This window comes from Epinephelus fuscoguttatus, linkage group LG1, assembly GCF_011397635.1.
Source record: "Epinephelus fuscoguttatus linkage group LG1, E.fuscoguttatus.final_Chr_v1".
Classification (NCBI taxonomy): domain Eukaryota; kingdom Metazoa; phylum Chordata; class Actinopteri; order Perciformes; family Serranidae; genus Epinephelus; species Epinephelus fuscoguttatus.
This window is the reverse complement of record NC_064752.1, coordinates 21,355,286-21,382,312: the sequence shown is the minus strand read 5'-3', so window position 1 is coordinate 21,382,312 and position 27,027 is coordinate 21,355,286. Positions and strand designations below refer to the sequence as shown.

Genomic DNA, 27,027 nt, shown 5'->3' with positions numbered 1-27,027 from the left:
CCTCCTACCAGTGGGACGTGCCTGGAACACCTCTAACGGGAGGCTCCCAGGATGCATCCTAATCAGATGCCCGAACCACCTCAACTGACTCCTTTCAGTGCAAAGAAGCAGCAGCTCTACTCTGAGCTCCTTCCGCATGTCCGAGCTCCTTATGCTATCTCTAAGGCTGAGCCCAGCCACCCCACTCCATGGGGTATGGGATGGCAACACTTGAATCCCACAAATATTGGTAGTTGCCACAGGAAGCTAAATCATCTTAAGCCTAATAGCTGATAGGTTCAGAGATTGACTCTTTGCTCACATTTTTGTGAATGAAACTTCCCTACACACAGTGTGGAACAGGAAGCTTTAGAGCACGGTCTGGATTTTCCATTTTCTTTTGTTCCATGCTTCAGACTCACTGCAAACCAGACAGCCTTGTTTTGAGCCTTCAGCTTTGTATTGGAGTTTTCTGTTTGTGTTCCTTGTTCCATGTTAGTCATTCATGTTTAATCTGCTTCCTGTTTTATTTTGTAGATTCTCTCCTCATGTGTCATGTCTGGTTTTACTTCCTGTCATTGTGTATTTTCCCGCCTGTTGTCTGTCACACCTGTCTCGTTAGTCCTTCCCTGTTCCCAGAGTTCCCTTCACACCTGTGTCTTGTTTGCTCCACCCTAGTGTTCTCCTCCACACCCTTGTTGATAGCCAACCCCCATCTCCCTCCTTTTACCCGTGTCCTTGTACTCCAGCTGTGTCTCGTTCTTGTGATTAGTTTTCTGCATATATATGCCTGTGTGTTTCCCTTTGTTCCTCGTCAGTTCGTGATGTGCTCATCCCTGTGTTCTTGATGTCGTTCCGTGCTTCGTTTTCTTCCTGATATCTTGTGTTTGGATTTTTCACGTGTTCATTGTACTTTTCCTGGTTGGTTTTCAATTTAGTTTTGTTCTGCTTTCATTCGGACTTCTTACAGATAACCATAAGAGAGACCTCACAGATAACCATAAGAGATGTTCAGGATAAGAATATGAAGATGTTCAGAGTGTCTTTACATACGCCTACAGAAACTGTGCAGTGGTAACTACATTCAGCTAATAGTCGGGCTGGTGTTATAGGGAATAGGTGTTACAGTCGAGACCCGACTTCTATGAGGCTCAGGGAAACTGTGCTGCACCATGAGCACTTTTAATAGGCTGCAACTCTACACTAATGACAACAACAACACAGCACATATTGTGTGTCAGCCTCTGAAATAAAAAAAAAAGGAAACAACCTAATTAGTTTCCATGGCAACTAGGACGGGAGCGATAGACCATGTGTGTGTTTGTGTTGCTGTTAGATGGAAGAGAAAAACAGGATTTTGGGAATAAGTTATGAAAGCGGTGAAAAAGCATTATTATCAAGTCACCTTTTTTTTTTAAATTGTATTTTAAAATGTGTGTGTGTGTGTGTGTGTGTGTGTGTGTGTGTGTGTGTGTGTGTGTGTGAGAAAAGTACCCCAGCTGCTGTACACAAAATGCAGTCCCTCATGAACTGTGCTCAATTTGGTCAAATTAACGGGACAAATAATAAGGAGGTCAAATGCCCCCTCGCCTGGACCACAACTGTCCAGACGGCGGGGTTGACTTTATGGATAATAATAACATCATGCCCTGTGTGTGTGTGTGTGTGTGTGTGTGTGTGTGTGTGTGTGTGTGACGTCAGTGATGCCTCCTCTTCTGTAATTTTGTGCACAAAGTTAGAGATGTGTGATTAATCAGACACTATCACCATGCCTATAAGCCTGGAGGCAGTTATACAGCAAGACATCCATCTTGTAAATCCCATTAGGTTGGAATTTATAATTAACACACGTCAATTATGAAAAGATGGAGCGTTTGAAGAGAGGGATAGCTGCAGCCTTGACACAAGCTATATCCTAGTAAGTGTATTTTTCAGTTGCTGTAGATGTTGCTAATTACAGTTTATAGTTCAATTGCTTAACCTTCAACAAGGATATACAATTATTCTACACACAACACCTACAGCATGTGGTCGACTATTATTAAAAACTATACTGCATGTAATTGCCGGCTACTTTGCTCAGCTGTAATTGGAGTCAGGAAATTAGTTAAACCATTGTGTTTGCATAATAACTCTCTCTCCTCTGCTGGTGATATTATCACAGCAAGTGCCAGCACTGCTCTCTGATCTCTCAGAAACACTCACGCACTCAGTCTGCGTATTCAGAAGTGAAAGGGAAGTGTGGAAAATCCATGCCTGAGTCGGTCGTGTCAGACTCAAGCTAAAGGATTATTGTTATTAGACGGCACAGTCTACACAGTTAGTGTAAGCACATAGGGTAGTAAATATGTACAGTAATAAAACAAAACAAAAGTGCTTAAGCGAGACGTGAACCACAAGTTATCAGTTGTGCTAATTGTTCCACTGCTGCAGTACAGTTTGTATCGGCTTTAATCTGACACAACGGTTAGCCGGCCAATTTTTGTATTAAGGAATTGAGCAGAACATTTTCCCTCTTGTTAAGAAATTATGTTCAGCAGGAGCAGGAAAACACGTTCAAGGTCACCCTTTTTGTAAACACAGTTTGTGACTGCAGACATAAACCTGCATTTTTGCTGCTGATTTATGGTAATGTCCTCGATAGTGATGAATAGGCTACAAAGGAAATCTCCATTACAGCTAACAACTCAACATTGTAGATAGCACCACAGCCTGTCGGATAATTAAATGTGAATGTATGAGTTTGTGAATGAGTTGCAAGTTCCATTCAAAAACCTACTTTACATAACAAATCAAAAAATACACGTGGACGTTGAGAACAATCCAATTTAACGCACTTCAGCCTGGATTGTAGTACCTAGACTAATAAAAATAAATTGACAAAATAATCACAGCCCAAGGTCAAGGACTTGTTGGCTTTCTCTGAGGGCTCTCAGCTGTATTACTGGGTCATGAGGTCGTGAGCAGATGGAGGTTACTCTGTTGTCATGGAGATGGACACATTCTGCCAGAAGCAGTTGGTTTCAGTTGGGTGTTCTGTTGCCAGTAGCAACGCCTATTGAGATACTAACTATTGACAGGCATCTTTGACTGTTTCTTCACATGCTCTTGTCGGAGCATCATCTGTAGGCACTGCTTCGATCACAGCTGGTTTGTGATTACCTATTTTTTGGTTTTGAATTTTTTTTCTATGATCAGTTTACAGCTAACCAAGAAAGTCTCTTTATGAGCTGTTTGGAGCTTATGTGTTGTGGAGGCTAATGCTAGTTTCTAAGTAATCTCTCAAGGCAGATTCTGCAATTTACATTGTAGAATCTGTCGGCAGGCCTGTGTGAAAGATGACTAGAGAGGGGGGGAGGGCGGGGCTTTGAGTTTGAACATGCTGCGCTTTAGCCAATCACAATGAAGGGGGCGTGGCCGAGACATGCAGGTGTCCCCAGGAAATGTGTACCTACAGAAACAGCAAGCTCCGCATCCATAGCAACCGCTCCACCCAAAATGCCGTCTCATCAACGTGAAAAAATGATTTTTTCCAGCGGATGTCTTAGTTACAACATGACTGAGCTAACTGGAGTAGTGTCATGTCGTATCCGACAACGGGAGGCTTTTAACAGATGACGTCCTGATGTTAGCTTTGCTAACCGTCCCTGTCTGCTGCAGCCACTGATGCTTTCGTGATTTCCCATAACTGAATAAATACCACACACAGCAACACAAAACTGCTTTGCTAGCTCAATCATGTTGTAACTAAGATATCTGCTGGAAAAAATATTTTATTCACGGACCGCTGATTGAGTTATTACCTTATTTGTATACAGTCTATGGTTATTACAGACACCGCTAACAGCTAATGTTAACAGCTAACGGTTAGCCCAGCTAATCTACGATGTTATTATTTACAAAGTGTGCATACAGAAATAGTAACGTTTGTTCAGTCATTGTGTTTATAGACTTAACAAACATCAGATTAGTCTACACGGTGATATAGTGATGTGAAAAATGTGATATAAACTCTGCTGGTTTTCTACCCTAAGTATTTGTAAACAACACAGCGATTCCCTGGGGGCACCGCCGGAAGTGAAGGGCGTGAGCGATCTCTGAGGCCCCTGCACTTCCTTTAGTCGAAAAACTCCGGGCTGTGCCTCCAGAGGTTTTTTTTACCGATGGATTTCCAGATTGGTTTCTAAGTAACTACTTAATTATTGTTGGGCTTATTGTTTTGTGTTTGTTTACTGTTATTCTTGCATGTGTTAAAAAAAGGAAAAATACTGGCAGGCTTTGAACTCCCTCACGCCCAGTTCAGACCAATGATTTGCGACGAGACAAAACCGTTTTAGAGCATTGCAGAGAAAAGTTGCTGCGGTATTAACTGGCTGATCTAAGCTCAGCTCAAGCCGGCTGACTGTGTCACTTGCAGCTCATCTGGTCAAACGGCTGGTCGAACGTAAGAAGAGCAGATTAAGAAGATATACTTTATTAATCCTTGAGGCGAAATCCAATTTTTTTTTCACCGTGTTGTCATATACACACAGGTCGAAATACAGACACATGCACAGACAGTCAGACCAAGGGAGCTGCCTTTGAGGGGCGCCCTGAGCAGTTCGGGTTTTGGTGCCTTGCTCAGGGGCACCTCGGCAGTGCCCAGGAGGCAAACTGGCACCTCTCCAGCTGCCAGTTTAGACTCCATATTTGGTCTGGATGGGGACTGGAACTGGCGACTCTCTTGTTCTCAACCCAAGTCCCTATAGACTAAGCTACTGCCGCTCAGAAAGTGCATCACCTGTTTCAATAGCCAGCGTGTAGTGATGGCCACTGGTCAACTCACAATGACTGCAGAGGGTGTGTTTGCTTGCTACCACAGGTGCTCCATCCCCACTAAGCCCTCTGTGTCCGTCCTCACAGTGGGCCAGTGTCGAACAGTGGGTCACCATTTCATGGCTACTACAAATACAACCATAGCCAGTATCTCACTGTCACTATCCTGATCCATATTTTACGAAGCTATAAATTATATTCAGCCACAAAATAAGCCTGAAAAGCTGGAAATCAGAACAGAGGTACAGAGAGTTGTTGCACAGAGATGATACACTGTCTCATCTGGTTGCATTGGTGTGAGCTGGCAGGTTTTTGAACGTTGCAGAGCGACGCAAGTAGTTGCCTGTTTCAACTCTTCTCGTTGCAAATCTTTGGTCTGAACTGGGCTTTAGGATGCAGTTACACAGAAAGTGTTTTATATGTTGAAAAAAGACTCCTCAGGACACAGGGACAATCGTAGCCTTGTGGGATACTTTGTTGAAGACACAGCTTACAACTTCAATTGCCGCAACAATGACACAGCACCGTAGAGCAGTTCACCAAACATTCTTATACTCCTCCTCAGACAAACATCATACTTCATACATAACTTTCCGTGTGTGTGTGTGTGTGTGTGTGTGATTTCCTGGCATATCCCAGAACTTCACCCCAGAGTGAGACCATTCAGGATTATTCAATGTTACTAAACATGTTTGGCTTCTAACTTCATCTTAACTGTCAGACATTTCTAGACCTTTTCGCCACCACAACAGATACTGAGATTTTAGTTTGGCCTATGTCTCATCCACTGATATGGAGGGGCCAGGATTTATGACCTATTCTGCAGCCAGTAAGCATGGGTTGATCGAGATGCGTTGGCTTCACATTTGGGGAGCTGTCACGTCATCCATCTTTATTGCAGTCTATGGTTTCAACTGACATTCAACCTAGGGCTAGGAGAAGTTCAGTTTGAATTTTTAAAGATAGCTGTGAGCTAAAGGTGTCTTTTTACCCCACCTATGAGTTTGGCTGTTTGAAAGAGCTACAGTATGGGCACGTCTGAGATGGCTGCATGTCGCTGATATAGCCAAGTCTAACCCTTAGCTGTGAGGTGATTTTGGCAAACTTTAAAATCACCATGTGTCCACAGTCACAAAAACTAAAATCATGGAATCGTTCTAAAGCAAATAAGGGTCCAATAAAATGTTTAACACAGCCATGTCAGCATTATTCTCTATTCATTTAGGTTTGTGGAAAGCCAGTAGATTTGTCTAACAAATGTTTAAATAATGTAACAAATCATGTCTGTAAACACATGAGTTTATCAACTATTAATCATTCCCAATTTAGTCAGGGCACCTAACTAAATTTGTCATCACTTGATCTTATTGTTCTTTTGTTTTTCTTGCTCATAAAATGTCTACAGAGGTCAAGGTGAGCTGTAGAGAGACATCAAGAAGAGAGGGGTGAGATGAGGAAGCTTAATTTTAAGTGTACGACCGTAACACTTTGATGTTTTAAGTATTAAATTTATTTGTGCGACTCATCCAGAGAAACTAAATGCAAACAGTGTTCTTGTGGTCACCCAAATGCCTCCTCTCAACCATACGTTTTCATGATTATTGAAGAGGATTACCTGTTGCCGTAGCAACAGTGGAGTATTTCACCAGAGGTTGTGGTGCTGATTGGTCTCGTTTATGGCCCTCCAAGGTATCTGCGCGCCTCGTGCATAGTGAGGGGGTTTATCACTGGAATCCTGCAGAAGAGTCGGGGCAACACCCAACACAAACACAAGCAGCAATACATCAATACAATTCCTGTTTCTTTGTGTTACGCGACAAATCCCTTCTCCCAGGTGACCTTTTTCTATGTGTTCTTAGTTGCAAACAGCAGATAGTAAAGGTCAATGTGTTGGTTCAGTTAGTCCACTGCAGCACCCACAGTGACGATCCACACTGGCTCATCATTTATAGATTATCTTGGTTGATAAAACAGGTTTCTTATTATAAAAGTAATGAGATCTACAACTCATCGTTGCTTGTGTCTCCTATATCTAACTATAGATTCAATAAAAGTATCTTGTGCTATGACAGAGTGACAGGCTTTTGTGTAGCAGCTCCAAAATAATCAACTGTTCAGATCCGCTCATTACTAGTGCCTCCTCATCCTCCTGAAGAGGCTATTAAATAAAGGAGGACTGAAGAGGTCTGTTTGTACAATGCGCACATGCTATAATCAGGCTAAAGGTCAAAATGCAAGATCAAATTAGGAAAAATACATTTCAGCCTGCCCCACGGGGCACTGATCTTTCATCTGATGCTCTTATCACTGGCGATAAGTTGATTTTTCTATCACTGATGATCACTAATGTGCATAAAATGCTCTTTGAAGTGCAGCTCTTTTATATATTTACTCTGCAAAATATTCCATCCGCAGCGATGATATCCTTGAGTAGAATATTTTGCCTGACAGCTGACTTAAAAAGTAGTATGGTAAGTCCTGTCACAGTGTCAGCTTCACTTGTGTATATTGCTGCTCGGTCTGCTATTCATCCAGCCCAGTTTTATCCACCCCTTGTCACTCAGTCCTAGTGTCTTTGGTGGTGTCTTGTTTTGTGCCTCCCTGTCTGAGCATCTGTTATCTTAATATTTACCTGGACCTGTAGGCTACCGTCCGGCCTTTCTGCCTACCTTTACCTGCCTGTGAGCTATGTCATCAATAAATCACTGCATTCATCCTGCTGCTTCTCAGTCTGCATTTGAATTCTGTCACCACTGCCCTGCATAACCATCTGTGAAAACTACAGACATATTTCGACTACATTTTAAGTAAATTTTGCCTGGGTTTATCAAAGTCTTTGAGGTTTTTCTTGTACGTATTGACACAAGAATGTCCAGGCATTTGTTTTTCTCAAATTAAATCTTAAAAAGGATTATGTTCTAATACGGGGAATCCATTTTTCAGTAGTCAGTACTGAATGAGTGTGATTTTCTGTCAAGTTTATGCTCATGTGTTTGTGTCCACTTCCTGTTTTATTTTGAAATGTTTTCTCAGTGTGTTTAGTGTGTTTTTTACTTCCTGAGTTTTCCCGCCTTTGTTGACTACCTCATGTGTTTCACCTGTGTCTTGTTCCACTCACCTGTGTGTAGTTAGGAATCAAGCCCAGTGTATTTAAAGCCCAGTGTTTCCCCCCATTCAGTTGCCAGATTGTAATTGTCGCCCTACTGTGCTCATGCTTTCAAGCCTCTTCCTTGTGTTTATTTCTTGGTTTTTGACTCTTGGATTTAAGGCTGACTGCCTTCACCTGTTTGACCCCTGACCTCCTAAGAAAAGATCTGGATTTGATAAACTGTTCTTGGTGTTTTATGTTTTCCTCTGCAACTGAGTCCCAGTTTGGTACCAGATCGTTACAATAAGCCTCCATTTAGACATACATTAGACATATAAAGTACAGACCCACATGTTACATGTTTCTATTAAGTAAGGTATTCCGTATTTAAAAAAGAGGGGAAAAACAGTGCAAGCAAACAATACAACAAAATAGGATTAGCATTATAGGGTTTAATGAGTATATTAATGCCTGCTTAGCCTAAATTCACAACAAACGTCTCACTCCTGGTGTCCATTTCTCCACTCCAGTCCTTTTAGCAGCACAGACAGACAGTGGTGGCCAAACACTTTTCACCAGTCTAAATGACTCTTTTTAATGGGCAAAAATAGCTTTCAGCTAACATGTTAGCTATTGATAGTTCTTTACCCACCATCCAGCAGCTGTTTTTAAGAGTTGTAGATATTTTAAATGTTTTGTGTATCACAAGGAGAGGGCATGACACTACAATATGTTGTAGTGATGAGAAGGAAAATAGGCTACTAGCAACATGAGACGATACCAAGTATGACAGGTTAGAATATCGGAATACTGATACTAGACTTCTTATTATCAAAATTGGCTATTTTTTTGTGGGGGAAAGCAGTGTTGACCAATTACAGTTTGAAAAGGTAACATTAACCAGTGCTGAGGATCTGATTTGACTGAAATATTCATTTTACCAGGCAGCTATATGCCTGAATATTCCTTGTCTGAGCCTCTCTGAACAGACTCTGCCAGTGAACTCTGTCTCTGTGTCAGATGTCTGGATGCTGAGGCTTTCTCCTCCTCCTCTCTTCTTTTCGGAGGCACCTCCAAGCTCGCTCTCTCTCTCTCTCATGTTTGCTCTTTCAATAACCCATCATGACTATTACGTGTTGGATTAAAGTAGTCCGGCTCAAACATGCTTTCTGCACTGAACGTCTGTGGACAGCTACAGTCATGCAGATGCACATGCAGTTTTATTCATGACACAGTTGGTGGTTAGGCGTCAGCTCCCAGCAGCAAACGGGAAGGCTGGGAGGTGAGCTCACCGTCCTCCTTCTGCCGACATCAGGTGAAAGTGAAACTAAGAAGAAGCTGCTGGGTCTGAAGTGTATTGTTTGAGTAGTGGGGAAGTAAAGATCAAAGGACAACTTCGGTATTTTTCAACCTGGGCTCTATTTCCCCATGTGTATGTGTGCGTATGATTCATGGTTACCACTCGTTCTAAAATTGGTTCAGTATTGAGCCGCGTAACGAGCTAAAACGGTAATGGGGGCAAATGCGTCCTGTATGGAGTCAGCTGTCAGTCAGTGTTGGAGCAGAAAGGCGGAAGTTGTCCCCGCTCAGTATTGTAATTGAGTATGTGTGTTTTTTCGCCACTGACCGGTTCAGATCACCAGTGCTATCTCTGTAAATAGCATGCTAACTTAGCCTTTCCCTTACCTCTGGACTGTGTCATGTCACGAGCTTTGCTCTACTGTGTCTGTAGCTCTCTCTACTCATGGGACAGCCGTTTTCTTGAGGAAGAGGTGTTTTGGGATTGGATGTCTTCTCTTCTTCGGAATGGCAGTAGTCATCTTGGGAGAAGTGAGCACTGCAGACCCAATGGTCTGCAAGGCACAGTGTCTGGACAGGAGTGTTAGCATCCATTTGTAGCACAACTAGCCACAACTTCAGCACCTCGCCATCTGACAAAGGCAGCCTATGCTGTACGGGGTGTTGTGCGACATCCTGTTCTTGCGTTCAGGAAAAAGGCCCGTTTATTTGAGCACTCCAAAAACTCCGGTAACACTCCAGGGGGTAGCACGTAAAAGACTCTGTCCTCTGACTCTTCTAGCGTAACACACACTTCACACACACATACTCATTTACAATACTGAGCGGGGACAACTTCCGCCTTTCTGCTCCAACACTGACTGACAGCTGACTCCACTCATTCACACTCACCACTGCCCCAGGGCCGCTACCATATGCTATCTACAGAGATAACACTGCCGATGTGAACCGGTCAGTGGCGAGAAAAAGCACTTTTATACAGGACGCATTTGCCCCCATTACCGTTTTAGCTCGTTTCGCGGCTCAATACTGAACCAATTTTAGAACGAGTGGTACCCATGAATCATATGCACACATACACATGGGGAAATAGAGCCCAGGTTGAAAAATACCGAAGTTGTCCTTTAAATGCACTACATGTGTTCACAACCACAGAGTATCACTTGCATAGACAGTTCTAACTTTAAAATACAAATATGTTGGACACAATAGAGAGAAACTAATCCTTTTTGGTATCATCCTATTGATGCTAGGATTGATGTATGAAAACATAGTATTGAGAGTATTGATATTTATCAAACCGCCCATCCCCAGCTAAAGTAACTAGCCAACAGATAGATATCTTCATTACCCTGTGTCTGTTAAATTAGCTCAACTAGTCCATACCCATTGGTAGCTTTGTCACCTTCTACCTATGCCAATCCTCAATGCCTATGTGCAGTTTCACATAGATTGACCACGTCAGTGAGTAGAAAAACGTGGGACAGACAGAATGACTGACTGACAGAATGACACAGTGACAGTTTCCGTGATTATGTACAGCATACCATACTATGACTTAGTCATACCAAAAATTAGAAAAAAAAACCCCAAACATTGGGCCACAGGGGGAGCCACAGCGATCGGTCGCATTTTAGCCATTTTTAAGCATTTTTCTCTTGTTAAAGCGCCACCCAGTTGCCAATTAGAGTTAAATTTCTCCAGTCACCTTGAGGCGTCCTGTTCTACATATCTACCAAGTTTAGTAAAAATCCACATGGCGGTTAGGCCTAGATAGGAAATTAGCTCTCTAGCTCCCCCATTTTGTTTGATGGGGTCAATAATGGAGGGGTCCCCTCAGATTATGTGTGGTCATATGCCTACAAAGTTGTATGGTGATGGGTGAAACCCTTGAGATGTTATACACCTGTATGTGATGAGCCACGCCCTCCGCAATATTCATTGCCTTATAGAAGCTCAGTTTTAGTAAGTTTTCCAACTTTTGCCAAGAGGAAACTTTAGATATGGGTTCCTAGATTATGTTCACCGAGTTTCATGCAGATCAGTCAAACTTCCTAGGAAGAGATCGATTTTAAGTGTTTTTCAAAAAATTCAAAATGGCGGAAAATCTATATAAGCAGAAGTTATGGGTTCTTGAGGCAAATTTGTTCCTCATGAGGAGAGGCATCTCTGTGCAAAGTTTCATGTCTCTACGACATACGGAGCATGAGATATGCCCATTCAAAGTTTGCAATTTCAATCAGTTGCTATAGCGCCCCCCTTTGGCCAATTGATGTAATATTGCTTCATTCGCATCCTCCCATGACCCTCTACCACTGTACCAAATTTCACATGGATTGACCGAGTCAGTGAGGAGAAAACACAGAGTTTTCGTAATTTTATAGTAAGACAACCAAACCTCAAAACGTGGATTTTGAGTACAATTTCATTTATTGGTGTATACTCCTTTAAAGGATGCCAATCGGGTCCTTTGCTCCTTGTTAGTTTTGTATTGGCATCATTCATTTAACCAGTCATTCAGACTGTAATGTGGCTTCATGGCTACATTATACTTTTTGGAATAAAACCACTCAAGCTGTTTGGCTCTTGTAGTTAAACAGCCTGTTGAGGTGTAAATTTATGGAGATAGTAGGACACGGGCAGTAAGTGCTGTGCTTATCTAATTGTCTTTACAAAATGTCTGCCACAGTGAGGAGGAAGGAAAAAAAACAGCACAGATATGAAAATGTAAAAGAAAACATACTTACATACTGTATACACACAGAGAAGATATTTAACTTCCTGTCATGTCTAAATTAGCTAAGAGGCTAACTGCTTTCCCTGACATAAATGCAATGGGTGATCTTTAGCCCCACCAGGCCACAGGGATAAAAGCTCTCCTTAACGCTGGTTATTAGTCAGTCGGTATTGACACAGCCAGTGCTACAAATCTGCATTCACTATTAGTCTGGTCTCCAGGGAGCGAGCATAAGCCTTCTGTTTATCTAGGTACTCCTCACAGAGACAGTATGGATGCATAAGCATTTTAATTAAAATGCATGAAAGCTGCCCAGTGAAACCAGCATATATTTCTACCGTTCAGTAAAATATGAATATATATGAGTGTTCAAAGACTCTCAAGAACACAACATATAAATTATTTATGGATTTAGTTGATTTTTTAGAGAACTACAACTTGGTCAATGGGTCTTAATTTGTAATGCCAGTGATTATGTTTACAGTCTGACACCTCAGGGCTGTTTGTTTCTGAGATGCCATCTAAAGATAATATGTTTAAAAGGAACAAGTCCTCCAAACTAAACAACAAATGTTATTTTTCATTGTAAAACAGCTTATATGAGGGGTTTTTTGATCTGACTTCACTGTAGGCAGGATGTTCTCTGAGTGCCTTACAAAAACATTGCAAATGTTAAAATAATTATTCACATGACCGCTTCGAATTTTGAATTTGACTTTTATTGTCCCCAAAGGGAAATTCTTCCTCACAGCAATGTACTTGTTCCTGATCTGCCACTGCTGCAGTAAAAGTTTGGTTGGGTTGGGCACAAAAATTACTTGGTTAAGGTCAGGAAAAGATTCTGTTTTTGATTACCGAAGGTCAAAGTTTAGGATCAGTCGGGCCATGAAGTAGGCGTGGATGTTTCTAGTCGTCTCTCTGTCAGCTCCACTGAATTTGTGCCAGTTTTATGCTCTTATTTTGCAAGTGTTGCTTTTTGTCTCACTCAGGGGTCTTTAAACTCTCCTCCTGCCAACTTCTGCAAGCTAGCCAGATTGAGCTTTTCAAATAAAATCATGGAGGAAGAGATGGAGTAGATGATCACCAGTCAAACTAGCATCCTGCTAGCCATTGTGCAGGCATTAGAAAATAGACAGGATGACCTCCAGCTCCAGACCATCAGCTTCCAAAAGGATATCAGGAACTGTAATATCCTTTGTTTGGCCACAACTCCGCTAAATCCTGGACAGCATTATTTAACCCAGAGGCTAGTTTTCTGTATGCCAATCTGACAGTGCAGTGGACTCAAGCGAAAAAAGATGTGTGCTTTATTGTGAATAAGGCCTGGTGTAAAGGCTCCTTTATGCTCCCTTTATGTACGAAAACGTATACGTCCGTTTCAAACGATGTTACTGTCACTGCCCACATACTTCCATGCGCCCTTAACGTTGGCATGAATGTTAACCAATATATCCACCAGGAGGCAGCCCAAAGTCAAAAGTTTATGACAACAACAAACTCAAAAACAAACGTGGTGACTGTGGAGGAGATATTGATAATGTACCTCTTGCATAAAAGACAAAAACAGAGGCAGCGTTGTAGGAGGCGGTGGTCGGTGATGCCGTTAAATACGTCGCGACTGGAGGACGGAGAATTATTTTCTCTAGTACTGCCGATGAGAGAAATTGAATTGTTATTTCTTCTTCGTGTCTCACTAGAGCTACGTATCGGGTAGTAACAGCAACACTGCCCCCACGGTTCCCAGTGGTACTGCTCCGTTTGGCCCGTATCTGGAAGCTTTATGGAAACGTGCAGAAATACGGACAAAATGAACGCGCAGCACGGACAGAAGGCTCCGTCTGTATCCAGATCCGTATTCAACGTTGAGCATAAATGGGCCCTAACAGTGAATGTGAGACGCTGTCCCTTTCCTGCTGTGGATCACTGCTATACGCTGTTCAGAGGTGGCTGTAGTGACGCTGCTCGTGTTGAGGAAGAGCGACCATGCAGCCGTCTTGTTGGAGTCGGTATGTGTGGATGGTTAAATCATTCCACAACCAGAAACCATGGATTACCAGAACCATCAGGAAACATGGGAAATTATAAAGCCAACAATGTAAGAAGACACAAAAAAAAAGGATTTAACTACAGTGCACAAGTTAAAGGAGCTGATGGGACCACATTTCACTGGAGCTACGTTGTGTATTCATGTGGCAAATAAATGATTTGTTGATCAATGATTATTAGCACTTCATTAGTGATTAATGATTTCCAGTGGTTAAATGACTGAGGCATAACTCACACGGCCACTAGAGGTCCTTGTTAAGCCAAGTTTACACAACGCAGTCTTAAAAAGTGTCAGATTGCTGTGCTATTCACACTACTCAACTTGCTTTCTCGAAATCAGGAGTCGTTGTTTTCAGACTACATGACTGACCAGTGACGGGGGGTCACATGCTACAAGATCTTTTACCAGGAGGAATCCCCAGTGAGTATATCTGATTTCTAAACTATGTTTTATCACAAATATGCATGAAATGTGAGAAGACATGTGCGAGACAGGATGTTTTGTTTTCACGGGCACACAACAACTTCGATCCATGATGCAAATGCAAAGCATACAGGAAACAAACGCCCCCTCCTGGGAGTATGTATGTAAGTATGTCTGTTTTCCCCTCAACCTATATTTTGTGCTCTCATTGGCTGTAGCTCCCTGACAAAGTCCCAAACAGGTCCGGATGTTTAACCTGCTGGATGTTTCTGTAATGCATCGGTGAGCTTCTGAGCTTTGGTCTTTGAACAGGTCACACACAGGGCTTGTGTGCTGTTTTGCGAACATTGAGCCAACGCTGATTTGCCTCTGATCTCTGATCTTTTGCTGGGCAGCTCCAAAGAAAAAAATCAGGTCATGTCGTGTGAGCTAGGCATTAGATAACGTGAATTAGATCATATTAGCCAACCGATAAATGCTTTCATTTTTCTTATCAGGACAGACCCATTTGAACCCCCAAAACTAGAAGATTACAAATTTTACCTTGGAGTTGTTTCTGTATCATCCCATGGGCTGAAAATGCCACTGGTCTTGTAACAGCTGAGATGTACAAGACATCAGAAGGTCGAAACCATGAGGACCCTATAAAGTCAACATGACATCGCCACCGGCTGTAATAAGGTCAGTTCTCAGCCTGTGTGTGTGTGTGTGTGTGTGTGTGTGTGTGTGTGTGTGTGTGTGTGAACAAGCAGCAGAGAACCATAATGGCACCGATAATTCCTAATAACGGCCATAAAATCATAACTACATCCAGAAGAAATCACGAGCACCCTTTAAACAGCGTGAACTGTTTACTGTTTATAGTGAATGTGCTGCACTACGTGTGGGTGTGTTGTAAAAAAGTGTTTTTAGAGTGCATATTTCTGGCAAATAACCTTTAAGAATGAAGTGCTTTATTCCCAAACCACAGTTTTATAGTAAACTCGGTCAGCAGACACGAAGAACTGCATATCACCGAAAAATGCTGAATTCTGTGTGAAAACACTTTTTGTTTTCCCGTCTTTATAATTAGATGACGGGGAAAAGAAACAGAGCATGCAGGTGCTTGTAAATTCATGTGTGTGTGTGTGTGTGTGTTTGTGTGTGATGTTGATGGAGGTATACTCAGCTCCACCTCCCCACCTGCTCTCACTGTGTACTCCTGTCTCTGCAGGTGATGGAGAAAATTAAAGGCTTTTTTTAAACTCATGCATGAATGCAACCACACAGAGATGCACAAACCTAAAGGGGACCTGTTATGCTCATTTTCTGGTTCATACTTGTATTTTGATTTTCTACCACAATGTGTTTCCTCATACCGTCTGAGCCTGTTTACACCTGGTATTAATGCATCTTGGGTAATCTTTTTACAAGTGGACAGCGCTAAATACAAGTGCAAACAAACACCAAGATGCATTATTATCTGATCACTTAAACCACTCACATCTGAAAACATCTCATTCAGTGTTTCCCAGAGAATTAGAATCTATGTGTAGCAGTAGATGATGGGGGTCCAGCTCCAAAGATGAATGTGTAGGAAACCCTGAACACTAATGTGTCCTGATGCATCCCCATCAAGAACGACATCATCAATGCAGGATGTGTTGGCTGTTTTGGTGACAGGGTGCTGACACTCTATAATGTCCTCATTTTACAAGTTGGACTGAGTGTTGTGTAACTGTCCAATGTTTTGCCCTATGTAAGGAGACATGTTGAATTCTGCTGACGTGAAATCTCAGCCACACCAACACAAGCACTTACATGACTAGCAGGCAGCTAGCGAGAGTGTGGATGTAATGCGACTGGCCTTTTGACCTTTGAGGTGATGTGAAGTGATATAGGCAGTAATGTAATCCACACAAGTGGTCAGCAGGAAACACATGATGGACACAAGTGTGAACGGCGATGTCTCAGTTGTATAGAGTCTATACCTAGAGCATATACTTAGCTGGAGGAAAAACAATTCTCCACAGACATTAGCCAACGCTAGCTAGAGTTCTTTTGGCTTGTTTTAGACAATGTAGAAAGATGATGCGAGTGGTGCATTCAGAAATACTCGTTCCAAGTGCCGGAGCACACTCTGGCACAAAGTGGACCGTTCGTAAATTCGTAACGCTGTCAGAATGTACAGTTCCGTTATTCAGAGCACCGCACTCTAAGAAAGTCAGAGCACTCTCTTGGCATTCTGTCTGGGGAGATGGAGCAGCAGCCGAATGGAGCGAATGTGTGATCGACCAAGAGGGCTCTTATTTTAGTGTAGAGCAGCAAACTGAATTTACTAACGCGTCAGGTCACTCACCCTCGGGGACTCAGATTGTTGCTTGAATAAGTAAACACTGACCAATAGGACCAGACTGGTCGACCCATGTGCTCTCACTCAGTGGATGGATGATTTGACAGGATTGCTGAAGGTGGGATGGTCGGCTTTGTGGTTGATTACTATGCCAATTTTGCAACACTTGAACAGTTTCCTCCAGTTTGTTTTGCTATCGAAGCTAACGTTAGCTAGTGCACTAAAAAGTTAGTGTTACAGAGAAATCCAATATTCTTCTTAACACTCTTAATACACATAATGTTATTCATCCCTACAACAGTAAATACTTCTTACCTAACCTGATATGAAGTGTGTGCTGCACATGTGAGCATTTTTGATGATGGCCTCCGTCCAGTTCTTTCGTCTTATCACATTTAATCCGAGTTGTCTTTGTTTTTGTTGACAGTTTGTGGTGGCAGCTATGCACTAAAAATTATGTTTTGAGCCATGACTCCTTCTATTCTGGCTCAACAACACACCAAGACGACATTTTAAGACTCTTATGTAGCCTTCAGCCCTGGAGTCATGTTTTGTCTCCAGTTAACAAACTGACGTCATTGTGACGGGCTGTCTGAGACACTTCATTTAGTGCCTGTCCCCCTCCCGAAAAAGCCCTGTCTGCTATAATTGGTCAGCGTTTCCAGGTCTTCCATATCTCTGCACAGGCACTGCAAATGAGGAATGACTGTAATGGAGAAAAGCAGCACTTTCCAATAAAAGCTTGTAAACACAACCGGACATGTTCCAGCAGGAATAAGATGTGAAATCGGGGAGAAATTAACAACATCCGCAAACAAGACTGTGTTTCCTTGACTTTAGTATGGAGTGTCATCAGTTGCAGTGGCATGCCTGGAGGAGATGACCATAAAAAGAGATTTGGCATGAGCTGACGCCAGCTTGTCTCAAAAGTCAAAAAAACAACAACAAAATAACATTGGAGGTTCTTGCTCACTTTTACATACATTTACCACATTTTTTTTAAAACTTTGGCCATGTTTAATATGAATATCTGACTCTGCAACATCATATATATATAAAAAATAAGTAAAAGCAAAACAGGTTCCCATTAATGTTCTTGTTTAAGTTCAATGCAGGTTGTTGTCATCATACTATAAATAATTTAAGTTGATTAAAACAGCACTTTTCTGCTGTGCAACCACAGGAAGCCAAAATAACCCCAACAGAAACATGGTGCATTTTCTCATATTTTTTTGTTTTTTGTTTATTTTTTGTTTTGATGCTTCTCAGACAGTTTGTGAGAAAACGACACAGTAGGAATAACTGATTAAAGGAACGTTTACACCCCCCACCATTTCTGTGAGGCAGTTTCAAATGTTTCTACTTGTTAGCTTATCAGTACGCTCTTAAATACCAACCAGTTAGAGCTTGAGCTTTTAACTGCAGGGCGATTGGATGACATTCACCATCAACCCCTGGTCGGCGGCGAACTGTGCGTCAACCTGCAGTCAAACCAACAACCCCCCCTCGCCATGAGTCATAACAAAAGCCAACAGTCCAAAATAATCTCCTCTGATGGGTACTTATGCAATATAGGTGATAAATATGCTCACTGGTACTCGGGCACAAGCTGCAGAGAACATACTCAATAGATAAACAGAGAGATAAAGAAACGCAGAGCATAAAAAGTCAGCGAGAGAGATGCAGAGAGATATAGAGAGCAAAAGAAAGAGAGCAGATGTGGCCTTTGGGCTGAAACTGCTGAATCACCACGTCTCTTCTCATTACTTCATCACATCAGGAACCCGGAGCACTTTCTCTGGAGCCACACACACACATACACACAGACTGTCACGATAAAAGGCAGGGAGAGGGAGGCAAGGAGAAAATAGGCGGAGAATAACACACAGAGACAAACAGGAAAGAGCATCACTTAGACAGCTGATAAAGGGAGATTCCCAGATATTCTCCCTCCATCTTCCTTCATCCTCCCCTCTGTGCCGATATCACCTTGAAAGGCCCTGGAGGACACCGTCTCTTCCCTCAGCAACCTCTTTGGCTCGGGTCTGTTACATAAGGACGGCATGAGGCCACACATGCACACGCATTCTGAATTGCCTCCAAAATGCATTCACTCTTTCATCTCGCCACTTTATTGCCAGAGTCCCATTGTGGTCTGTTTTTGTGGCACAGTCAAGAGTACGCCATCATAGCATCACAGTCGATATTTGAGTGCAAAAAGAATGAGCAGACGCAGAAAGAGTCCTGATACCTGCTACTGCTTGCCAAAGGGGATGCCAGTGTTATTTGGAGTTATGGCATGCTGTTAGCTGCCTGTCTGGTTTACCTGTCGATTTCGAGATGCAAAGTTTAGATCAATTTAGAGAGTAAAGTTCACATTTGCCAATAGAAGAAGTTTAATTTCAGGGAAAGGTAAATGAAGGCACACAGGACTAAAAGAAGACAGACAGAGCAAGAGAAAATAAAAGCCTCATCTCTTCTTATTGCTATCATCCACTACAAACATATCATCAGAACCACTGTGAGAGTGTGTATTATGGTGTTTTAGGTAATTGAAACTGACAGGTGGAAATGACCAATAATGACTGCACGTCCTTCCCATTTAGCCTTTCAATCAATCTGTTTGTCAAACTTGTAATTCATTAGTGAGAGTGTAAAATGGCCGTGTTTGTATCAGATTCTTGGATGACAAGTGGTCTGGTACTCAGCAGTAATACATTGCTTCATTCATAGAAACTTCTTCTATACCAAATGTGATTCCCAGCAGCCTGGTCTCTTTCCCAGGGCATCAAAACAGCTACTTGGTCAGCAGCCGTCTGCATCAGGAACGGATGCACAATGGACTCTTTAGCATCTGAATGAGATGCACCGGGCTTTCAGACAACTCTAATGTAAACCCATCTGTGTCATTATCATGGATGTATTAAGAGACTTGGACACAGCACTGGTGGCAGGGCTCTGTTCACTCCTATGAAGGTTGCTCAGTGACACATGCCTAAATTGCTCTGTGTATGAAATTACCCGGATGATCAGCTTTGCTTCTGCATCATTGGGCCAACAGAGCAGGCGCACTGGAGACTTAAGACCGCCAACTGGGCCGAGCACGGCCAAGCAGCCAACTTCCGCCAGCTAAGTTGCTGACCTCCGGTTTAGGGCTCCACTAACTTGAATGGGGATAAAATAATTTCATCTTGTAGCTGTTTTAGACTTCTCAAATGTTATTGGACCGAATAGGTTAAATCTTGATTGTGAAAGGGTTGTGACACTCAAAAAATTCTTCCACTAATTTATGGACGTCTTCTCACATTGTAAGTCTGTAGGTAAATAGGTCTTTTTGGGCTCAATGGCATCACATGACGGGTCCTGAAGTTGCAGTACTATGTTTGGCCACTATGAAAACTGGCTTCAAAGCCCAGTGCACTTCCTAGGGGCCTGGTCATTATAGGACGTTTAGAATAACAGCCGTAGTATAAAGAGTGTGACAGTCTGCAGAATGGGTGGGAGAGGAGGTGGACTGGTCCAACAAGCACAGGACTTTAACTCAGGAGACCGGTATTTATGTCCCATGAAAAACTGAGAATCAGCGTTGAGTGATTTTGACATGTCAGCCATTTGTCAGTCGTTAGCCACGTAAGTTGTTTGTCAGACCTTAGTCACTGTTTAGTCACTCGTTAGTAACTCGCTAGTCACTTGTTCGTCACGTGAGTTGTTAGTCAGACATTAGTCAGTCGTTAGTTAGTTGTAGTTGAGGGAGTCATAAGTCACTCATTTGTCACATGAGTTGTTTGCATAGACTGTAAAAAATAATGGATATTGCTATTGTGACCTCACCCATTGCTTTGTCGGCTCCCATTTTGAAGCCTCAAGTTCAGCATTTCAGCCATCCCATCTTGATGTTTTAGAGTCAAAATTGAGCATATTTGTGTGAGAGACTGGTGCTGTGGAGGAGCGAGAGGTGGATGTAACTAACCCCCTAAGTATGCATTACTTTAGGCCTTAATAAAAATGTAAATAGGTGAGAAAGGGAAATTAGCAATAGAGACCACAATAATTTTTTATACCAGGCTGTAAACATGCTTATTTTTGTTGTACAGTTGGTCATTTTGACATGGGGGTCTGTAGGGATTGACGTGCTTTCAGAGCCAGCCTCAAGTGGCCACTCAAGGAACTGCAGTCTTTTGCACTTTTATGTTGTTAGTCACATGAGACAGCTCATGTGACTCATGTCAAACATGATCTTTTCCAAACCCTTAACAAAGAGTTTTGTTGCCTAAACCTACCCATCAACCCCCTGTTGGAGTTCTTAAATCATGCAAGAAAGTTGTATTGAGTGTAATGTAGTAACAAAGTAGTTGTAAAGTAATAAAGTGATGGCATCAAACCTCAGAAACCACAATGTGCACTAATTTGTAGTCGAACTTTTCAATTTCATTCAAACTGAAGGACAGACGTTCATGATGATGAGTAAAAGTCTGGCTTCAGCCTGATGCTATCCATCAAAAACTCTAAAACATAATCTGTGTGCGCTGAAGTCAAACAGACAAATAGGTCCTCTCATTTCTGATTGATCAGAACAGCCTAGATGTGAACGACACACAGAATCTTTACAAGGGGGGACTTTTTGTTTTTCGAGGATATATTACAGAGAGTCTCAGGCTCCGCTCTTTGCTGAGTGGAAAATCAATAACATTTAGCAGAAGGCCTCTCTGGCCTAGATGCTTTAAGGGAAGCTCTGTCTGCAAGTGCCCCCCCCCCCCCCCCTCCCAAAGAATCAACATTAATATTTATGTTGAGCTCTTTGGATGAAATATTGTTTACAAACAAGATGGGAGGACTTCTGGAAACAAGGCCTGATGCCAGTGAAGCTGCGAATTCATTGCACTACATGTCTTATATGTGAAATTATATTACTGCAACAAGCTTGCATCTGTGTATTTATACCTAAAAATGTATTTCTACATTGGCTTCAAATTATATTTTACAGCAGGCTCACTTAATGCCTGCAGTATATATGCATATTGTGCATATCTCACAAATGTAGAGCAATCACATCCCCTCTTTGTGAAGCCACAGTACATCATGTAAGTCAAACCACATCATCAGTGGTGGTTACAAATCACTCTAAATGATTGTCGTACGCCAAGAGAGGCTTCAGCAACGACAGGCTGCAGTGATTTTAGAAGGCAACAATCTGGTTGTAAAATCAGCTGCTGTGTAAGAATAACCTCTCAGACGTTTATTTGTTTTCTATGTACAGTTGGCACTGGTTCATGTGTTCAGCAGGTGCGAAGAGGTAGTAAACACAAATCTTTTTCCATTCAGATTTTACAGCTTAAAATCAGAGTCTGAAAAAGCGTTTCATATCCTCATACATATATGCGATCTTGATGTACATTCACTGTTAAGGCGACATGCATTCACATACAGTGTCTGACATTCAGACATCGCCGCATCATGATGGTGGCAGCCATCCAATCATAAGCCACCAAAAACACTCACAGTGAGAGATGTAGGATTAGCATAATGTAGAGCTGACAGTCACATTCAGCAAGTACAGTGTGGTGGAACCTCAGCAGTCATGCATGTATCCACACATGCATAATGCTGGAGAGATAATCCTGTGCTGGGAATAATATCCACTGCACTAAACATTGAAAAGCATTCAGGCTGTTTTATATACAAGTGTCTGTAACTCTGACGCTGGTTCATCAATGGTATATGGCACCAGTTTATTTGGAAGAAAATGCTATCAGTACAGACAAGATTATAGATAGTAGTGTTGTGGCATTGGAATACTAAAGAGAATGGAATGTGGGCCAAACTGGGTAATGGGGCATCGCATTCACAAGCTGTATTTGCAGTTTACACTGTTCAGACACTTAAATTTCGGGATCACACACCTACAGTGACAAAATTCCAAAGAGGGATGTATCAGCCTTCCCAAACCAAAGTTGACAAACCAATCTCAACTCAAGCTCTGTGTAAGCCCAGTTCAAAGATTTGTGATGAGACGAAACCGTAGAATGTTGCAGGAAAAGTTGCATTCGTGTGAACTGGCCTGCTACAGCTTGACTCAAGCCGGCTGCTGATGTCACCTGCCAGCGAGTGGTTTTAGAATGCAAGGCACATCCCTTGTTTCAACAGCTGATTAGCTTGTAGCGAAGTCGGCTGGTCGAGTCAGTTGCGAACTGTCCGCAGGCGGCTTGTACGCTTGCTGTGGCATTCTCTGACTACAGCCCTCCGTCCCCGCCAGTCCGTCCCATTTACATCCCTGCAGCTGTTAACACACATGTTCTCACGGTGTGTTGGTGTTGTTTGGTTGGCTGCATGTGCGCATGTCGCAGAGACATACTCAAAAATACAAAGTATGCTTTAGCCTTTTTCAGACCAAAGATTCGCGACGAGATGAAACTGTCTTAGAACGTAGCAGAGAAAAGTTGCAGTGGTGTGAACTGGCCTTGTGAGCTTGGCTCAAGCCGGCTGATGGTGTCACCTGCGACTCCGCCGGCAGCTAGTTTTAGAAAGTAAAGCTCATCACCTGTTCCTACAGGCAGTTGGCTTGCAGTGAAGTCCGCTGTACAAGTCAAAATGACCACAGACGGCATGTTCGCAGGTGCTCCGTCCCCGCCTAGCCCTTGGTTTCCGCTCTCATGGGGTGCTGGTGTTGGGCGGTGGGTTGCTGCTGCTGGCTGTACTACTCTCGCTGACTAACCTCTTGGTGCTACTTACTTATTGTGGCGTATTTATTATGAATACAGTCCATCTGATGCTCGTTTGTTTTTGTTTGTCGCAGTTTCATCACTACTACAAATGCAACTGTAGCCAGTATCTCACTATCACTATCTTCATTCATATTTTAGGAAGTTACGTATTATATTCAGCCACAAAATAAGCCTGAAAAGCATAGAGATGATACACTGTCTCATCTTGTTGCATTGGTGTGAACCAGCAGGTTTTTACAACGTTGCAGAACAGCGTGTCGCAGGTAGTTGCCTGTTTCAACTTCTCTCGTCGGCAATCTTTGGTCTTGACTTGGCTTTGGAGTCGTTAACTTGCACCTGAAAAGCCGGAAGTTAGAATGGAGGTGGAGAGAGTTGTTGCTATGGAGACGGCACACCATCTCGTCTAGTTGCACTGGTGTAAACTGGCAGGTTTCACCATTGCATGCAGTTTTAGCAAGGTTTAGCTTGTCTCATAGCGAATCTTTGGTCTGAACTGGGCCTTACTCACATATTCCAGAGCTTTTAGCCAGATCACACAGACTTCCTCCACAGATGGAGTTTACTCAGTTGTCACTGAACTTTTCACACCCCTTTTCGGGCGTAATGGCTTAAAAACATCTCCACTCTTGACTTTGGAAACAGCTTGTCATTGTTGTTGACCATATCACATGGTTTTTGTCTCCAACAGTAAACACACTCAGTTTTATGTGGGCTAGTACACAATAATGGCCACATGACAACACTCTAGAACGTCCATTAAACTGAAAAGGTCAAAAGTGTTGCCACTTTGTCACATAGCCATCCAACACAGGGCTGACAGGATGAAACTACATCGAGATAATGACAGCAATGAACGGCTGTAAAATCCATCATCAGCATCCACACAGAAAAGCTTTATAGCCTGAAAATGTGATTTTGCTGAAACAGAAAGCAGCGAGTGGGATAGCAAACATTATTACACAGCCGAGGGGTTACATTTCACTTGTGTTTGTGATGTTTTATTCAGAGCTACATGCTCCTTTATGACAGCGTATGATATACGAGTTGATGGCATAAGAATAATATCCTGGTAGCCAACTTGTGCAGTGAAGTGATGGAAACACTTACTCATAGCTCTCAAACACACAGATATTAACATAAGCATGCGTGCACATGGCGTCATAAAGGTTCACATAAACACACAAAAACAGAGGCAGGTGACGGAGCTGGGTGGTGGGATGTGTGAATCCGAACCCCAGAGAAAAGCTGTCCTGTCTGTTTAGATTAATGGAACTGTTTCTATTTTGGGAGCAGCTTTAGTGAGAGGAGAGGAAACATTTGAATACAAAGACAGAACACAAACAAAAAAGGGAGTAGGGATTCATTTCAGGATTCGCGCAAGATTAAAATCAACCTCAATTACATGTGTCAGTCAGCTTTAGGCCAACGCACCCACACTTGAGTTTGCTTTTCAAATTAACAGTAAATCATATTCCTTCTGGCTGACTTTAACCCAAATATTTTTTACACCAAATCTGAAGAGCTTCCCAAAAAATGATTAGAAACAGCTTGCCAGCCAACACAACCACCCAACTTCCCATCATCATTTGGCCAACACTCAACCCGTCACTAAAGTCATTTGCATCTTACCACTCATGCTGGGGCTCATCAATGACCAACAGGATCTTGAACTTCTTAGAGAGCGACGGAGAGGGAGCCGACTGCTCCACGAACCCGGCGGCGGACGCAGCCGTCTGTTTGACCACGTTGGTGATGGAGCTGAAGGAGCTGAAGAAGCCAGAGGAGCCGCCGGAGGAGGAGGTGGACTGGGCCTGTTGAGGCTGCTGAGCCGGCTGGTTCAGACGCCGCTCCTGTGCTGCGGGGGAGCTGGCGGGCGCCTGGGCTGGCGCTGGAGCTTTTGTCGGGGACAGGGCAGGGGCGGGCGCCGTAGCTGGGGGTGCACCTTGCTGGGAAGGAGAGGTGGCAGTTGGGGGAGGAGGAGCAGGTGGGTCAGGCCTCTGGAGGTCTGTCATGTAGCCATTGGGCAGGTTGGACATGAAGCTGCTGTCGGAGAGACGGCGTCGGAGGAAGTTCATGATTGCGGTTGAAAGGTCGGTCGGTTAGTTGCCCTCCAAGTGTGTCTCTTGATTTCTTCTTGAATGAACTAAAAGCAGAGGTGGCTGCACAGGGAGACACACTGATCAGAGGTTAGATGAATGACAGAGAGCAAATCGGTCCAAATGATCGAGGAGTGCGTGACGGAGAGCTGCTCCAGAGTTGGAGAAATGGAAAGCAGGAAGGAAGGAAAAGGATGGATGAAGCGATGGATACAGCTCTGGTCCAGTCTTCAACAGACAGCTCTCCAAAGCGCAGCTAAGCCAGCAAAACAGCGTGCGTGCATGTGATGTTCCTCCTCCTGAGCCTCACGCCTCCTCACTAATGCGTGTGTGTGACGCGTGAGAGTGTGTGTCCGAGAAAGAGAGAGACAGAGAGGTGTGGTGTCGCCCCCTTTGGTGAGGTGCAGGTGCTCTCCCCCCTCTGCTCTGCCGTCCTGCCTCCTGAGCTGCTGCGAGCTGAATGTGCTCAAGAGATGCTGCTCTCTCTTCTTATCTCACCCTTTCACTCTGCCCTCACTCCCTCGCTCGGCACGCTCACTGGCTGACTCCCCCTCCCCACCCCCCTCGCCTCCTCCTCCCTCCTGTCATCATCCTCCTACATCATAGGCTACGTGTGCGTGTGTCGTGCTGCAGCCTTGTAGCGCTGCGTGCCGTGTGCAGCCACTGGAAGGGGTTTCCTGCGAGCGCGCATAAGGTGGAGTTCAGAGATGGAAACACCATCCACCCTGCTCTGCAAGCCCCTCCTCCTTCTCCCGCCATCCTTCCATCCATCTTTCCACCCTCATTCTCAACCTGTCTTCCCTTCATCCTTTTTCCTGCCACCGTGGGCTCGTGTATGTCACAGTGCTGACACATTTTCTCGTGGATTCATTCTCATAGAGCTGAACCCCCCCCCACACTCCCCTCTGAGAATGTGCTCATACCAATATTTTGCTACTGAAAGCATGTGGCATAACTGAGGGCACGGCTGATTTGTAATTCAAACCGCTCTGGGTAGAGGACGGCAGGAAAATAGAGACAGGACGAGAGGCGAAGGACAGAGATTCATTGCTCTCTCATGGTTTCTATTGACTGATTTAATCAGTCAGATGATTCCCTCCAGTAAAACGTATTGCTCCTCAGTAATGTGCGCTCTTCTGCAGCATAAAGAAACAGCACATGGAGGTGATGATGGCGTTACTTAAAGGGACAGTCCACCCCAAAATCAAAAATACATATTCGTCCTCTCACCTGTAGTGCTATTTATCAATCTAGGCTGTTTTGGTGTGATTTGCTGAGTGCTGGAGATATTCGCCGTTGTTATGATAGCTTTATTGGTAGTTTAATGAATGTCTTCTGGGTGCGGTTTAGGCAGGTGGTAAGAGGCAGGGTCAGCACTGATGTCACACTTGGGGGTTGGTGGTAATGACTCATTAGCCACAATTAGCCACACCTAGAGGGAGAGCTGGAGAGGCTTTTGGGCTGAGCGGGCAGCCACAAGGGAGACGCT

The 27,027-nt window shown here is 43.3% G+C and overlaps 1 protein-coding gene across 1 annotated transcript in view; it reads right to left on the bottom strand.

The window, feature by feature from the left end:
- The window catches only part of syn2b (synapsin IIb), a 152,671-nt gene extending 126,584 nt beyond the window's left edge, over positions 1-26,087 (bottom strand). The window contains exon 1 of the mRNA XM_049583083.1: positions 25,072-26,087. Within this exon, the coding sequence (XP_049439040.1) occupies positions 25,072-25,517 (446 nt within the window). The 5' untranslated portion in view covers positions 25,518-26,087. The remainder of the gene's footprint in view (positions 1-25,071) is intronic.
- Between the last annotated feature and the right edge of the window lie 940 nt (positions 26,088-27,027).